Source organism: Nymphaea colorata, chromosome 4 (genome assembly GCF_008831285.2).
Source record: "Nymphaea colorata isolate Beijing-Zhang1983 chromosome 4, ASM883128v2, whole genome shotgun sequence".
In the NCBI taxonomy this organism is placed as follows: domain Eukaryota; kingdom Viridiplantae; phylum Streptophyta; class Magnoliopsida; order Nymphaeales; family Nymphaeaceae; genus Nymphaea; species Nymphaea colorata.
Genome location: NC_045141.1, coordinates 21,630,057 through 21,647,262, shown reverse-complemented (window position 1 = coordinate 21,647,262; position 17,206 = coordinate 21,630,057). Strand labels below are relative to the sequence as shown.

General features: G+C 39.5%; 2 protein-coding genes across 5 annotated transcripts; one reads left to right on the top strand and one right to left on the bottom strand.

Annotated features, from left to right (window-relative positions):
- Positions 1-663: 663 nt before the first annotated feature.
- LOC116252498 (uncharacterized) lies at positions 664-9,034 on the top strand. 3 transcript variants are annotated; one of them, XM_031626806.2, is made up of 12 exons: positions 664-1,010; positions 2,325-2,872; positions 2,980-3,069; positions 3,156-3,395; positions 3,729-3,950; positions 4,037-4,355; positions 4,441-4,751; positions 4,851-4,960; positions 5,035-5,138; positions 5,247-5,323; positions 5,404-5,494; positions 7,962-9,034. In XM_031626806.2, the coding sequence occupies exons 1-11, from the start codon at positions 818-820 to the stop codon at positions 5,491-5,493; spliced, it is 2,304 nt and encodes a 767-aa protein (XP_031482666.1). In that variant the 5' UTR covers positions 664-817; the 3' UTR covers position 5,494; positions 7,962-9,034. The 3 variants fall into 3 exon arrangements, with proteins under 3 accessions (XP_031482666.1, XP_031482667.1, XP_031482665.1); XM_031626807.2 differs by lacking the exon at positions 7,962-9,034 and adding an exon at positions 5,781-6,088 and having other exon boundaries at positions 4,444-4,751; XM_031626805.2 differs by lacking the exon at positions 7,962-9,034 and adding an exon at positions 5,781-6,088.
- Positions 9,035-11,433: 2,399 nt separating this feature from the next.
- Positions 11,434-15,828, bottom strand: LOC116252076 (uncharacterized protein At1g28695-like). 2 transcript variants are annotated; one of them, XM_031626126.2, is made up of 4 exons: positions 15,419-15,828; positions 13,139-13,495; positions 11,766-12,272; positions 11,434-11,526 (listed from the first exon to the last, which is right to left on the bottom strand). In XM_031626126.2, exons 1-3 carry the CDS (start codon positions 15,611-15,613, stop codon positions 11,787-11,789), a joined length of 1,038 nt encoding a protein of 345 aa, XP_031481986.1. In that variant the 5' UTR covers positions 15,614-15,828; the 3' UTR covers positions 11,434-11,526; positions 11,766-11,786. The 2 variants fall into 2 exon arrangements, with proteins under 2 accessions (XP_031481986.1, XP_031481985.1); XM_031626125.1 differs by having other exon boundaries at positions 11,771-12,272.
- Between the last annotated feature and the right edge of the window lie 1,378 nt (positions 15,829-17,206).

The following is a 17,206-nucleotide window of genomic DNA, read 5'->3' as shown; positions in this document are numbered from 1 at the left end:
GGAATTGACACTTACTTTTGTGGTTTCAAGGTAACAAATAATTTAAGTTGAAGAAGTATCGAGTTTGGCACTTAACAGAGTTTCCATGAGAAAAACATTGCAAACTCGAAACAAATTCGCATCGTGTTTTTGTTATGGGCAACATAATGTGACCACGAGTATCATTGATTATATTATTAAAAAAATCACACTTATAATAACCAAAACTATGTGTTTAAAATAAGAGCACCATGTTTTCCAAACATGTGTGTTAAAAACATGAATTCTAAGAATGCAATGTTCCTACCGGACACACCCTTTAGTGTGTAAAGATATTTGATACAGATATTTTGCGGCGTTAACAAAAGCAGGCCACATCAAAACTATGAATGTAATGTTCAATGCAATCGAATGCATATAAAGAATGTAAACGCTCATCAACTTAAAAAGTGCATCATATTTTTCATTGAATTGAATAAGAAAAGTATGCAATATATATATATATATATAATGTGTCCATATTATGGAAACCGGTGGCTCCTAACAAACCTAGCCTCCGTGTATTAAAATCAAAAGCAGTCGGACCTATCCTGACAAACTTGAGCGCAGCTTGACCCGATTTTTGAGTCCAAGTAAGCGTCACCTTGGCGTTTGCTTTACGAGAATAAAAGGAGGGGCGCGGCCGAGTCCTGATAGATATTTTCGCGGGCTTGTCTGCGCTGTCGCTTGTTAGGGTTTTTGCGCCTTTCTCGTTTCCTCCGTAGACATTTCTCATCTCCCGCTCCCGCTCTGCGAGGTATCGTTTAGGGCTTCTCTCTATCTCTGTTTCGGTGAAGCTATGCCTCCTCGGTCGGCCAAGAAGGCGTCCGGCACGCCGACGCCGAAGAAATCCGCTGGGAAGTCGACCAAGGCGGCCGCGCAGAAGCAACCAGAGGCGGCACCGCCCGAGGTAGTCAAAGTCCAGGAGGAGGTTGTCGAGGAGGTGCCCGTCCAGAAGCTGACGAGTTCGAATGGCGCGCCTGGTTCGAAAGGTTTGTAGGTTTTGTTTCTTCTGTTCTGAGCTTCGTTTTCCCTCGATCTGCTTCAGTTTTAGCCTGCAGTTCGTCTTGGCGTGTGATTTTTTCAAACATGCTTGGCTGTTTCGTCGAGAGCTATATCAAAAGTTGGTGCTCGGTGCGTTTATCTCTTTGGGGGACGATTAGGTCATCACTTGGTATCCAATCTCGTCGAGAACGATTTCAAAAGTTCGCGGTTTTGACTTCTCAGCGATAGCTCGTAAATAAGTCGGGAACGACTTTGGAAGATTTAGTTGGATAGAAAGTGTGCGATCTGGTTGCTTCTTAAGGCGGATATGATGGAATTCTTGATGTAACTTGAATTGCTGGCGGTCTAGTCTGGTTGATCCTGCCAGGTTACAGTCTTCTGTTTCCCTTGCGTTTTCCTGGAGTTGGAATTGAGTTATAGAATAAAGGTTCTGGATTGCAGAACTGAAGGGCAAACTTAGTGTTCTTTCCCATTATTTTCGTTTCCCGCTTTTTGTGGGCTTGATTTCATGCTATCTTTTTAGCTTTTGAAATTTCGAGATGACGGGATCTGGTTATTTATATTGCTTGGTACTATCATACTTTGTACGTGGGGTATGACTAGGTTCGTGTATGTTAGGTCCCCTTACGGTCTATCTATGTTCCCAGTTGGCCGTTCATATTATTTAATTTTTCACGTGATTATTGGCGGTTTTCTTCATCTTAGATTGCAGTTTGCATCAATGTATTTCATACAGTTTACCCTGTATCTTCTGTGGTATGGAAACCAAAGATTGGCTTGATATTGGTAATTTAGTTGGTATGCATATCTGATGGATGGACGCTGCTGGTTCTGTTTGTGATCTCATTTATTACGTCATGTTGACATTTATTGTTATCGAATTGATGCATTCATGTGGTTCTGTTTGCGACTTCTGCCTCTGCTCTTCATGGAGATGGGTTGAGCTAGTGACTTTATTGGATAGTGAAAAAAAAAATGCAGCCCTCACTGTACGTTAAAGGACATTGATATGGGGCAAAAGTTTTTCCTTAACCTAGCTGCATATGAATTAGTCCAAGTAGTCGAGCTGCTTGTGGCTTACATTATCAGTTTATTTTGTGATTTCCATTGGTTTCCTTTATGTTCGGGTCTCAATGCTGACCTATTTGCATATAAGCTGGTTTTAGTTTCCTCTATTTTTGGTTTTAGTATCCGAACCTCATTTAGCTTGGTGAACCATAATCAAGTTGACCTTTCTTCCAATATCTAAGATTTTGAATATAATGGTAATAGAACCTGGCTGCTGTTCATTTGGAAAACAGAGGAAGAAATGAAGGCAAGCTATGATGATTATGATAAAGGTGAGCGCTTGGAATTGGAGGACAATGAACCTGAATCTGAACCTGAAGAGTATGGTGGTATTGACTATGGTGACAAAGAACTTGATCAAGCTGACGAGCAAGCTGAAATTGAGGAGGTTGATGAAGAAGATGTTGATGAAGGTGATGAGGGTGAGGAAGATGGTGACATGGTTGAGGAAGAAATAGAAGATGAGGGTGAAGAGATTGATGGCGAAGGTGAGGAGGAGAATGATGAGGGGGATCATGACACTGCTGATGAGGAGGAAGAAGAGCATCATGAACTTGTGAAGGAGCGACGGAAGCGTAAAGAATTTGAGATATTTGTTGGTGGTTTGGACAAGGATGCTACTGAAGATGATCTCAAGAAAGTGTTCAGCCAAGTTGGTGAGGTTACTGAAGTTAGGCTCATGATGAACCCTCTGACTAAGAAAAACAAAGGATTTGCATTCCTGCGTTTTGCAACTGTTGAACAAGCTAAACGAGCTGTGGAAGAGCTGAAGAATCCTGTGGTATATAAGATCTGCCTTTTCTTACAAGTTGAAAAATGAAAACTGATAGATGGTAATGTTTTTAGCTAAATGATGAAGGTAAAATCATTTTCACAACCTTTTTTCAGGTTAATGGAAAGCAGTGCGGTGTTTCTCCTAGTCAAGATAGTGACACTCTTTTTGTGGGTAATATATGCAAGACATGGACAAAGGAAGCTGTATGTGATTTACCATCTTCAACTTCCTTAGTGCTTTATCAATTTGCAGCCTCTTCTTTTAATTTCTTGTGTGTTATATTGTTCAGTTAAAAGACAAGCTGAAAAGCTATGGAATTGAGAATATTGAGGATCTGACTCTGGTTGAAGATTCTAATGCTGAAGGAATGAATCGTGGGTTTGCCTTTTTGGAGTTCTCGTCTCGCGCAGATGCCATGGATGCTTATAAGCGCTTGCAAAAGAAGGATGTTGTATTTGGTGTCGATAGGACTGCTAAAGTTTCATTTGCAGATTCTTTTATTGAGCCTGATGATGAGATCATGGCCCAGGTATTTGAAGAACATTGCACAAGATCGACTTTTCTATGTATCCATGTGATTATTAAGTTGCACCTTTATGGTCATGACAAACATGATTATCTATTTCTTGGAACTTTGTTTCTATGATTTATATCCTCAAGTGGAAGAATTTTGGTTGTGGGATTCTCTGTCCTTCTCTTCTAATGTCTTATGGTTTGCTTTTTAGATGCGTCAGCATATGAGTTTTATATATGACATATTATCTTCCTTCACTTTGTGTGTGTGTGCTCCCCTCCCTCCTCCAAAAATGGTTTGCATATGTATGCATAATGCTGTTTTTTCCTTCTTATTTTGTAATTTCAGGTTAGAACAGTTTTTGTGGATGGCTTACCTGCTTCATGGGACGAGGAGCGTGTCAAGGATAAACTCAAAAAATTTGGGGAAATTGAAAAGATAGAGCTTGCACGTAATATGCCATCTGCAAAAAGAAAGGACTTTGGATTTGTCACGTTTGACACTCATGATGCAGCAATTGCATGTGCGGAAGGCATTAATAATACTGAGCTAGGTGAAGGTGACAATAAGGTAAGCTTATGCTTTCTATTCTTGCCACCTACTCTCCTCCTAGGTGTATGTATAACTGAACCCATTACTTTTGTTTTACAATTCAGGTAAAAGTCAGAGCACGGCTGTCCAGGCCGCATCAAAAGGGTAGGGGAGTAAGGCGCAGTGTCCGTGGAGATCATCGTCTAGGAAGGGGTGGTATTCGAGGGGGTAGGGCACCTTGGGGCCGTGGTGCTTTACGTTTTGAATCTAGGAGATTTCCTGCTCGTGTCCCACGTGGTATTACTAGTCGCGGACCTCCTCCCAGTGCTCGTGGATTTAGAAGACCGTTTGGGTTTAGGGACAGGAGGCCTGTTGCACCTCTGGTCCCTGAGAGAGCAAGGCACATGCCTCCATCAGAACGGTCCTATGAAAGGAGGCCACCTGGTATGATTGGTTTACACAAAATTGGGTTATTGGCATGATTGTTTTTTGTTGGTTAATAAATACCTGATACCTGTTATATTGTCAGCAGTTCCTGCATACCCTAAAAGCAGTTCAAGGCGGGACTATGGTAGACATGAGGAACTTCCTCCAAGAAGCAGACCTGCAGATTTTGGTCCCAGAATGCCTGCTGAAAGGCGTCCAACGTATAGAGATGAGTACCCTCGTGGTTCTGGTTATTCTGATCGTGCAATGGAATCTGCTTCTCGTGGTGCAGCAAGAAGGGCATATGAAGAAGAAGGTTATGGTCGTCGGCTTGAACAGCCTCCAAGCTATCGTGATGGACGTGGTCGTGATTATGATTCTGTTTCAGGGTCAAAACGACCCTACTCATCGATGGTAGTTAATTTTTATCTTTTTCAAGTCACGTTAAGAATCTTTTGTAACATATTTATCTTTTTTGGAACTAACTAATTGAACATGCTGTTGAATGTAAAGAGTGATGTTCCATCAAGGTATGCTGATGCTAGACAATCAAGGGCTCGTCTTGATTATGGAGTCAGTAGTGCTTCAGCATATGGTGTTGGTTCTTATGGGGAATCTGCAAGGTTCTTTAGCATCCTTTATTGAATTTTCCACTTCACTTGATAACTTTTATACTGAGATTCTCCATCTTACATAGGCTTGGAAGGAGCTCACACCTGTATAGTGGATCTAGCCGCAATTCCTTGGGAGGACAAGATGCACATGGTTTCTACGACAGTCGTGGGATGGGATATGGTGGTGGTAAGATTATTTGCAAGGGTTGCTAATTGAGGGACATTTCTCGCTGCTTGAATAAAATAACTGATCTTCTTTTGATGTTTGGATTGGTTTGTCTGTGCGTATTTGTAGGATCTGTTGGAGGTAGTGATGCTGGAAGCTTGTATTCTTCAAGTTACAGGAGTGACTATCTTTCTGGGGGGTCTGATGTATGGCTCTAGAATTCTTTCAGGAAAAAAAAGACTTATTTTGCTTTACATATTTTCATTCTTATTCATTTTCTTTGCAGGTTGGTGGTTCTTATTCATCTCTTTACTCTAGCCGTGGATTAGGTGGTAGTGGATACCTGGGTGGCAGTGGCTCAGGGTCATATTATTGAGGTTTGCTATGTTTCTTCTATGGTCACTATTTTACCATTGTTACAAATAATATTGTTTCTTATTGCTGTTAGCAATATTAAAAGATCATTATCAGCATCATTAACAGTTCCGTTCCTGGTGCTGCTACGACTATTCTTTTAAATTTAGTTTTACTAGCTAGTAGTATGAAAAGGCTGTGCCTGTGGAGCTGGTATTTGTCTGGGATTTTTATGTTTAGAAGAAGATGCTGCTTTCTGGTAGGTGAGCTTGGGCTTTTTGGTTAAATATGGTATTCTATTCATGACAGAGACGTATCAATGGAGCTGGTATAGGCTGTTGTTTTTGAAGCTTACGATTGATGCCTACAACAACTAATCCAAGCTTTGGTTGAGAAAAGACTCCAAGTAATGCAGCTTATATCATCGAAGTGTGGGACATGCTTGTAGGGAACGAAGCTTTAATAAGCTAAACATTATGAGCACTGAGCTGTATTTGTTATGTAATGAGAACACGTGATTCGTGGAGCATTTCATATCTCAAGAGAATCACATGAGTCGTAAGTGCAGTATGTACCAGATGGATAAATAGTTATCTAATCCGACTTTGTTTCATGAAGACTTGGGATTTAATGCTTTTTGAGTTTCTCTGTGAGCATCAGAACAGTGTCCTTTTTACAGCTCTTTTTCCATTAACAAAATTCTGATTCGAGTCCAGTATGGATGTCATGAGTCATCAGCTCTACATTACTAGTGGGACTGCTGATTTAACTTGTTGAACTGCTGATGGGTTGACTCATGCTATTAAACAAGCAGTGGATCATAGTGACAAGTGTTAATGTGACCTTTTTTTTCCTAACTCCATGGTATAACTATCAACCTCTACGTCACATGAAAGTGGAACCAGTGTGTCAATATCATTGGATTTGAACCTTTGGATAGGATATGTGCGCCACAAAAGTTTGCCTGTTTATGCTGAACGGAACAGCAAAAATTGAGGGCAACATATCAAAGGCTTGTAAACAAGGAAAAAGCTTATTTGGTCCCATATGGATGTTGGGCTGGGGGATTGTTGTTCTAAAATTTAGTGTGTTCTGGACAGATTCAAAATGTAAACTCATTTTGTGATACGGTTTGACACACACATGCTAATCATTTAAGTTCATGCTGTCTGGAGAGCAGCAGTTCATGTAAGGTACGCAAGTTGAAAAGAGAATTTTCTGGTTCCTGCAGTAACACTAATGGCAGGTCAATTTCATCATTGTGGGAACCTAACCATGTCTATTTTCCAAACTGATAAAGCTTGCAGCCTGTTTGACACCACATTGATTGGAAAACAACCAATTTTGACTTGAGCTTAAAGTGAGGAAATGTGGTGCCTAAGAGGCTGCCATCGGAAACTCAAACCAGCTCTTTAGCTAAGGAAGATGGTTTTTTATCAGGTTGCTATTGTTTGGCCTGTCCACATCTTGCCTAACCGAGACCTTTACTGAGGGTCATGCTTGGACCCTGGTGCTCCACTTTTATTGGGTTGCCATTGATTGATTCTCAACTCCTTATTTTTCTGATTCGGAGCCCTATTAAGAGTCACACTTGGATTGTGATGCTTCCATTCCTTTTGCTTCCTGGGATGCTATTAAGCTAAAATAAGGGTCTGGTTGTAAGCATGATACTTGGAGCCCAAGTGTGGATCAGTGCTTTTCCTTTTCACAGTATCTACATCAAAGCATACTTTGCATCTTTTCCATACTGGATTGAGCTTATAAATGAGATATTTATTAAAAATTGATCACTTCATGTATGTTCTGATGCTGATACTAGTCGTATTATCAGTTTACTTGGAGCCAGTAATGCTGCTCAAAGGTCAGGACATCCATAATAATTTAGACTGAGCAGTTTTGGTATGTGGACTTGGTATATAGAGAAATTTTGAAAATTGGATATATGGCTGGTATAGGCTTAATTTTGACTATTGCATAGTTTTCTTTGTGCTCATTTGAGGGCACGAACTTAATGCGAGCCTCTCATTCCTGATGTGTGAGCTTTTACCAGGATTTTGAGAAGGGGGCAAAACATGGATAAAGAGTGATCATGACTGGTGGCATTATGCTTGCCCTTTAGATCATAATAGATGCTGACTTGGGATTTATTAGATCTTTAGGGATACGATGGTTTCCTCGTTCTGATGTTGCTTTTTCTGCACTTGAATTCTTGGTATTCGTAATAAGGTGGTTACTGTCTTTAGCTTGTGTGCTATCAGGTTTGAATGCCTTAATCTACAGAGGTATTTGCTGAAAACCTAAGCATAATCTTGGTGGAGACAGAATTCATCTTTCTTATTGCTTGATTTTTGGGGTTTTATTGCCATTTTCCATTCTTATCATTGATGTCATTTTTCTTGTGCATAGCTTTTGCTCTTTCTAGGTGACAGGGAAGTAAGTGTTGCAACTAGTTTCCAATACCTTATGCGTCACATTTACAAAATATTTTAGGAAACTATAAATGCGTTGGAGACGGATTTGTTAGAGGGACTCGCTCTTTTTTTGGTCACATGGATATCTAGTTTCCCTCATGTTAGCCCTGTACGCCCATTGTACCAGGATTGCCTTTCTTTACTCCAGAAGAAAGAGTTTGGGATGTGCTATGTAAAATTGTAAGAAGGTAGAGCCTTATTATAACTTGTTCATTTTGAGAAGAATAAATTATTTACTTTTTGCATATACGTGATTAACAATGTGCTGGGCGTGTCATCTGCTTTCATCTTGTGATAACAATATTTTTAACTCGGTTTGGATATTTTCTATCTTACCTGAAATTGGATTCTCAACAACGTCAACCTTTTATTCCTCATTTTCGTAGAAAATGAATATGTACATGATTCTTTGATAGTTCAAACTTCAAAGAAGTATTTTCACATGTTCTATGAAGAAATTTTCCTGCTAGTTACATTCATAGCTGGTGAGCAAGTAAAATCTGTGTAAAATTTATAATGTCGTTCATGCATATTCTCACGGTTGCTTTTTATCTTAGAAAGGAACAATTTTTCTTCACTTTACATATTGTATAGTTTTATTGGTTTGAAACTTTGAATATGTATATTCCCACTATTCTTTCCCTCCAAGTTGTCTCTAATCTCTCCTTCATGCACGGAGGTATTCCGGTTCCTTAACCTGCGTTCATATGTTGGATGCTTTAGCACTTCTGCAGCATTCTTATGGTCATTCATCGACCTGTCGGTTCCAAACGCTGTCTTAACATACGGAGAGAGAAATGGTCTCTACTTCATTACTTTTTCGTATTTTGGGGTTAGGTGCATCTTTTTCTGGGCTGGGGGGATTAGAGATGCAGAACAGAAAATAAACATATATGGTGCAGGGTTACGTTTTCTGCTTTATTTGGAATTTCCAGGTAGGCGGATAGCAGTTATGAAGTGAAGACTGACAAGTGCCCTGTCCTGAATATTACTCTCGCATATAGATGATGTTCCTAAGGCAGCAGTCGCATATCAATGAACTGTATTTAAACATTTGCTTCAATGAAAAAGTCGATTTCTGTTGTGTTGCTATCGGAAAGGTATTTGTGTGGTGTTGCTGTTAGTCTTTTCATGCCCGCCCATCTTTCTGCTTATCACCACGCGTGGTAAACTGGTGGTAAGAGGGGAAGAAGGCAAGGGTGTTGATTTGGAGGCTCTCGCTCATTCTTGCTTTTGCTGGTTGGCAACTTTATACCGTTTCTTGTCTGATGGGAATGATGCATGTTTTGGAGAACCACGAGCAAATGTTAGTAAAGTCCTGACGATAATTTTCTTTTTTTTTGGTTCTCTGCAACTATTTCGTACTTAATAAAAGCGGACATTACCTATGGAACTCGAACTACGTAAGACGACGGTTCTTGAGACGATGCATCTGGTTATTGTTGATTGTAGACTTTAGATGTGTGTTTTTTGCGCGCCAGAGCAAGAAGAGAGAGCGAAACATGTTATGATACAATCTGGGATTCTTTTAGACTTTTGACGTGCTTATGGGAGAAACCTTAAACAGTTTTAAACTTTAGGTAGCGTAAGGCGAACTGTCCTATGAAAATTTGTCATACATTTTGTAATTTTGGGCTGTAGGGGGTGTAGTACGTCTGGCTGGGTGGCTGATAGCGGTTTATGGGCATTGTTAATTCGTTTCTTGTGGATCCTATTCTTGATCTGTCATTTTGTTTTTTGTGAATGTTGTTCTGTGGTTGTTCTTCTGAGCCGTAAGAAGCACGACAATTGAAGTTGACGTGTGTACTTTTTTTCGTCCTAGCTTAGTGCAGCCATGGACATTAACTAGTATATGCCTGTTCACCTGACCTTAACTAGTAATAAATCTTAAAGTAATTTTTTCGGTGATTTTAGTCCTGAATCCGGGACCTTTGTGTGTGTGTGTGTGTGTGTGTGTGTGTGTGTGTGTTTTTAAAAACTTTTTCTTATCATCAATCGGAAGGAGAAATGAAAGCATAAAGCTTGCAAGATGAAAATTAGATCAAATATTTCTTGGTATGCAACACACATTTAACTTTGTTCAACTTTGTTAAATGTGATGAAGCGAAGCAGGAGGCACCAAAGTATAAGTTTCAGGATCAAAACTGTATGATATGTAATATGTATAAAAACAATGGGAAATTGACAAAGAACTAAAAGGGAAATATATTAATAAAGCATAATAAAAAAATACATTTAACTTTCCCTAATAATCTATATGTTTTGTAGTCTTTAAATGGTTCCTATTTTTCGTGCAATAAGTGACAGTCACCTTTGAAATTTGTATAGAATTTACATGGTCACCAAAAAACGTATAAGAAAATATCATTTCATTTATTTTTGAATAAAAATTGACGAATTGTGCGGTTAAAATTTCAAAATGCAGAGTAGTAAAAGAAAACTCTTGGTTAAGAGTACTTTGCTTAATTATTAGGTATAAAAGCATGCGTTCTATGGGGAAACAAGAAAAACCTATTTTTTTTGTTTTTGTTATTCTACTAAATTGGTGTTTTGCGCAGAAACGTTGGGAGTTGATGTTGTTTAAGAACAAAACAAACTGGTTTATATTTTTATAAACAAAACGTGCAAAGTAACGCCACGTTTTCACTCAGCCAATCCTCGCTTGACAAAGCTGAAGCTGACCAGTACAATTTTTACCTCACAGTTTTGTCGAAGTTGAATGGCAGAAAGCATGAGTCTGAATTTCCTTTTGAATTTTAAAGATGAAAAAAAAAAAAAAGTGTAACTGAGGCGCACGCCTCTGCGCTTCATTGCCTACGGTGCGGTGACTGGTTGAGAGTGAGAGAGAGCCCGTAAAAACTGGGTGAAAAGTAGTCATGAAGAAAATAAAAGTCGACAAAACAAAAGAACTAAAAAAACAAAGAAATCATAGAACAAGGAGAATGGAGAACATAAAAGAAAGGACAGAGAATAAGGCAGCGGAGTGCAGCCGCTGGTCAATGTGGAATGCAAGGTGCACATGAGCCTTCACCAAACAGCCAACAGAGTTTGCAGAAGCGGCTGTTTCTGTAAACACCCTGTTGTTGCTTCCGTCACTGGAAACTGACAAGCCAAGACTGACAGGTGTAATACCTAAGAAGCAAAGGGCGAATGGTGAAGAGGACAAGAAGGAGAGCAATGGGAGGGACGGGTTGGAGATGGCCCACATGGGTTAAAGAAGGCAAACCATAGGAGATAATGTGACAGAAGAAAGAGCAAGAATGAAAAGGTGAACGCCTGACTCAACAGAATGAGGATGCCTTGGTTTCCAAGATGAAAGAGAAGATGAAGATTGTCAAAGGTATTAATATGGCCTACAAAGAGAAGCCAGTGGTACGAGAAGATAAACCAACAAACTATATATAACTAGCAAACTATATATATATATATATATATATATATATATAGTTTATGCACATCATCAGTGAAAAATAAAAATAAAAGAAAGGATGGAAAGAAAAGAATGATGAATTGGCACAAGTTCTCATGTACAACCCGTGCGCACTCTTTCCTTGCTCACCATGAAGTTCGTGCTCCTTTGGCCCCTGATACATAAGAAACATGCAATGAGTACCATAGCGAGGTGATGATTTGTGCCTACAGCTAATGAAGAGATAAACAGTAGACATAGTTCTGTTCATTAGCTGATTTAGGTCCACGTGATTAGCCCTAGGACCCAATCAAATATGATTTTAATATCTCTATGATCAAGAATGCCAAAGGCTGAAAATTAATCGGAATGAAACAAAAAAATAGATTTGGGTAGTGAACAATCTTATGTTACATTACATGGCTAGCCACCGCGCTACCCCCATGAAGCATGGCAAGCCTTGGCATCAGGCCACGTTCCCGTGGTGGTATTATGGCCGGTGGTGGCCGTGAAGTTCTTCCAGGCTCCATAAAAAGCACTTAAATCTGCCATTTTCGCTTTCAAACTCTTGCAGCAGTTTGCGTGCATTGTGTTCACCTCCCTCATGTCCGTGCTTGTCTGACAGAATCCTGCAAAGTATTGTGTATTCAGGAACCTGAATTTCAAGCCCAGTTTCTTGAAAGAATCTTTCGTTTGGAGCTTTTGGAGCACGTCCTGTTCATGGATGCCTATATCCTTGCTTTTATACCACAACTTGTACAACTTGATCGTCTTAATATTTGAACGAACGAAATAGAAACCGGCATTAATGGCATTTGATGTATCATATGGCCTGCCATTATATCTGTCACAACTTATCTGAACGTCATCGTCCAAAGAAAACCGTGGGAACGGGTTCCGGAACCACAAGATATCAGCATCCTGCCACAATGTAAAAGCCATTCTCTGTTTGTCAATTTCAGTCTGAATAAGACCTTCGCTGCTACTGTAATTGAGGCAATATGTCGGTTGGATGAGTTGCAAATAAAAAATTTCATGCTCAAGCTTTGATGGAATAATGAAAGGGCGCTTAGATGATGATTTTTTTTTTTAATTAATTTACTCGCCTAATTACATAGAAAGAAAAGATGTTAAATGAAAAAAAATTCAAAACTTACGCGTGTTTTTGTTATTTCATCAAAATTTTGAACTTGTTTTTGTTGAAAATGTGGCAGATCTAGACTTGGGTGCCAATGAATGCATCGAGAAACATTTGGATGCATAATATACTCTGTCATGCTGCCAATGATTGATCTCAAGAATAAGTTTACAGAAAGATGGGCGCTCAGTGATTCATCTCTACCTGTACCAAACTTTTCTGAGCGTTAGAGGTCGACTTTTTCTCTGAGATTTGGCAACAATATCCACTTTCCTTATGTGCCTCAGAGGCCCCAAATTTATAAATTGACCAAAATGCCCACAATTTGCAGGGTCTGCTTATCCGGAAAAAGGTGGATAAGGTGGGACATGCATTGTGGAACAAGGCTGCATGATTTTCTTTTGCTGTATAGGAAGATATTGTTACAGTACCCACCATGTTCGGCTGCTTAATTATATTGGTAGTTAGATTTAATTATATTGGTAGTTAGATCCTAACTTGTGCTTGAGTCATGTCTTAATATGCACTACTCTAAGAAAGCAGTTACACAAGAATGGTGTTCTTGCTCTCATTCTGGGCATGGAAATGAAGCCATGTCTTGCAGTGTGCTTTCATGTGAAGATAACCATGGGGATGACCGAAGACTTACAGTGAACACGACGTTATACCCTCGCCTGACCACGGCAGCTACAAAGAGGAGCCTCCTCCACATCATGTCGAGATAATATTTGCTCATAAACAACTCTTCACCGGAAAAATCTACGCCGCCGGTGCTGAGTCTGTAACAGTGGGGGTGAATCTCCTGGCAACGGTTGAAGGCAGCTTGGTCGACGGCAACTAGAAGGAGGTGCTGGATCAAAGGCTGGGTCTCTTCTCCTTGCTGGAGACCTTGGAGGAACAGCTCAAGCATGCTGTCGTTTTCCGTGTACGCCTTGTTTATGATTGTGAGTATGACTGTCTTATTCTCCGTGGACGCTCTCTTTAGTACGTCATCTAGTCCTGCATCCTGATCCATGAAAACAAGTTTACATATATAAAAATATATAAATATGTAGAGAGAGAGAGAGCGAGAGAGGAATTGGCTGCTCCACTTCAAAAGGCATACCACATGACTTTATGAAAAGCGTGAGCGTGCTCCAGGCACACACAACTATTTTTTCTAGAAACCATGCTCCAGTTTAGAAACATTTACAAAAAAGTTATGCTTTTAAGCAAAGTTTGAGAATTCAAAAGGTTTAATATGGACAACTGGGTGTGGGCGCAAGTGGGTTAAATGACAGACCCAGGTGGGGCTCATACCTCTTGGTGCTCGGAAGTTGATGGGTAAGAATGAAGAATATTTCATCCAGCCGCCGCTTAATAAAAGAGCCAAAACCAACAAAAAAAACTAGCTTTTAAGGGGCTCACCATAAAAGTCATGACCAGTGGTTTAGTTTGATTCCGGTGTCACGTCAGATTGGATGAGATCATGTGGAAAATAAAGTGTTGAAGTGGCTGAAAGTAATGACAGACAACTCTTGAACAAAGCGGAAAAAGAAAGGGCCTTTTCTTTTAGCCAAAAGTAACCAAGTCTCATACAGAGAGAGTTTTGGCAGTATGTTCGGGCCGAATACGAGTTCGGCTCTCCATATCACAGGACACGTATCCATTGCTGGACATGCGTTCAGGCCGATATGCAATCTCCATCTGCTGTATTATGTGAAGGGAGCAAAGAACAGGAACAGCGTGTTCGAACCCCAAAACACACCACCATCTCCACCATGGTTTCAAGCCCAAAGTGGGTTCGCACGTATAATTGAGAGACAAATAAGTAACGAGTCAGAAGCTACTTTTTAGTTTTGGCCGTTTCCTACGTCTTTTCTCCTTCCAAGCATATTCTTAGAAGGATCCTTCGATTTGCAAATGCTCTTACCGTTATGGTAGAACATTGTCTCTAGATATCATATCTGTCAAGAGTTTTATTTTTTTGTTCAAGAGATATGGTGTAATTATGTCTAATGTTTAATGGTTGAATCTGATAAGAACATCTATAACCATATCACCTGTTTTCTTTCAGGAACAAGAACATAAGTCATTTTGAATCACTTGTTTTGAAAATAGGTGCTCTAAGAACACAATATTTTTCTCATCAAATGTCTTCATAGTTCATAGTCATTATTAATGCTTGCTTGCATTTTTAAAAAGGGACAAAAACTCATTGGCTCTTGTCATATTAATGGGCGGTTTGACCACCGTAACACACTTTTACTCTCTCATGAATCCTGCCCTTAAGCTAAATTTAACTGAAAATACTGTTTTTCTTTTAAGAAAATGAATCAAGTAGTCTCACAAAAGAAAGGGACGATTTAATAGACTGAAAAACAAGTACTTTTTAAAATTAGATGAACTAATTTGTGATGAGTTACATGACGATGGTAAGCTGCCGCCCGCCGCCATGGTCAAAGCCAACAAATGAATTGATTTGTTCCTAGAAGTTCTTGCGTAAAGAGTTAACTTTTTTTCAGATCAAAGCAGGAATCCATGTGTCAGTAGTCGGGACGAATTGGGTAGGTTTTCTGAAACATCTTTTTTCCTGATGATGAACCGATGGTCTGCCTCATAAAACTTGAGAACCTGTGCTCTCAGAAGAAAATATTAAGAACAAGAAACTAATTTAAATCATGATTGTGAAAAGAAAGAGCGACCAAAGCAGTGAAAGGTGTTTTTCTCATGAATCGTCACTCTCATCTGCTCTAATATATCTGGAAACAGAGCTCTCCGAAGAAAATTATCGCCGAGAAAGCAAGAAAGCAAACGAAAGGCTTGGACGATAAGCACCGCGCCGATCAATGAACCATATTGAATCTTGTAATTCGAAAACTGAGCTCTTAGAGCAAAATTAAATCTTGCCAACCAAAGGAGCAAAAGCAAGAGAGGGAGGAGAGAGTACCTCAGAAGACGCGAAACCATCAAAAGAGAAGAAATCGTTCCATCCCTCCCGATTATACCCATAAGAGAACAAGAGCCCCACAATCACGAGAGACCCAAGAAACAGCGCGCTCACTTGCGCCATGGAAACTCTTTTGAAGCCGTCTGCAGCAAGTTTCATGCAACTGCAGGAGGGTTGCTTTTCAGAGTCCTCCATGCCTGCTGAGCATAAAAGCTTGTTCGTATTTTTTTGCCTCGACGCGAAGAAGGCGATGGAGTTCTTCTTTCTGTGGAAGCGAAACGAGAGAAGCGTGTCCGCGTGGGAGTCTCTCACGTCCAAGTTAATGTCTCTATGAGTTCAGAGAGACGCGCCAACAATGTTAGTTTTCGCCGATCAACAGTAGAACAGTATATCAGAAAGAGTTCAAAGTAGATGGGAGTACAATGCTAACATTTAAAAAGTGAAAATTGAAAGGTCTCCTTCATCAGCCACTACCATAGAAGCATTTTTATTATTAATTCTTGAATGTTTCAAGGAACATTCATAGTGGAGTAGTTATTCAAGACAGCATATAGAAACTTTTTATATTAAAATTCTGTGTAGTTGGGAATCGAGGAAGGACCCCTGAATTGATTAAATAAGTTGGCCGTCTTTGTTGACGAGAACAGAGGTCTGCTTTATAAATAACCATAGGTTTAATTAGAAGGTAATTTAGCTAATTAGTTACCCACGGTAAACGTATACTTAGGATCCTCAGGGTATTTGGAAATATCAAGTTCAGAAAATGGAACAAATTGGTGCTTGGACAATTGTCTTTTCCAAATGATGAGTGAAAATGGAAAATGACAATTTTAGCTTTTTTTTTTTTCATTTTAAGATCAGCTTGGACTTGGTACGCTTGGCTGAGTGGATATATCTACCTATAATTAGGGGCTGTTTCTTAAGAAAATAATTATATTCTTTGACCACATACTTTTAAGATGTATGTTGCATGTATATCCAACAAACATATATGGTGAGATTACTGATGTCTTTACATACATTAATATGTAACATCTCGGATGTAACCACAATATATTCAAGAACAGAGTGTTTCTGAAGTACGAAAGCATTAATCTAAAAACATGTACCAAATGCTCAGTAGAACACTTGAGGCCATTAAAAATTCAAAATATACAATGAAGTGTTGATTTTTCACCTGTTCCCATGTTCTATAATGAAGCACATTTCACCCACGCTAGGCCGTAAAGGCTAAAAATTTGACATAAAAAGCCGGCCCCTTGACCCCAAACATATCTATCTTCTTCTTTTTCCTAATACCGCCGCACCTGGTGTTTGGAAGGAGAGAATTTTCCCTCGCTGACACACGATTACTTGCTGAATGGTTTCAAACGGAGAATAAAATATTAGAACAGGGAAATTAAATTAATCAATCTTACGTTTGATGATATTCTGCGAGGTCAGAAGCTGCTTCACAATATTTAAGAAAAAAGGTGTAAGATCACATCATATAGTTCACTTACGCGGCTCTGTAATGTCATCATCAACATGCGTCTTAGAAACAGGGCCAAGATATCTTCTTCGTTATCATTAATTAGGTAAGAAGTCAGCATCAATGAAAAGTCTCCAATGGATGACCCAGATGGAATTGAATCCTTTGGTCTTTTTTTTGCTTCTTCCAAATTAATCTTGGCCTTATGTTTACTAAAGTAAAATTTGGACTGAAGCACAGGATCTCAACTCGCCAGACTTGTCTGGTGCTAGAGCCAGAGAGACATCAATGCCCTTATGCATCCTTTTCTGCAATCA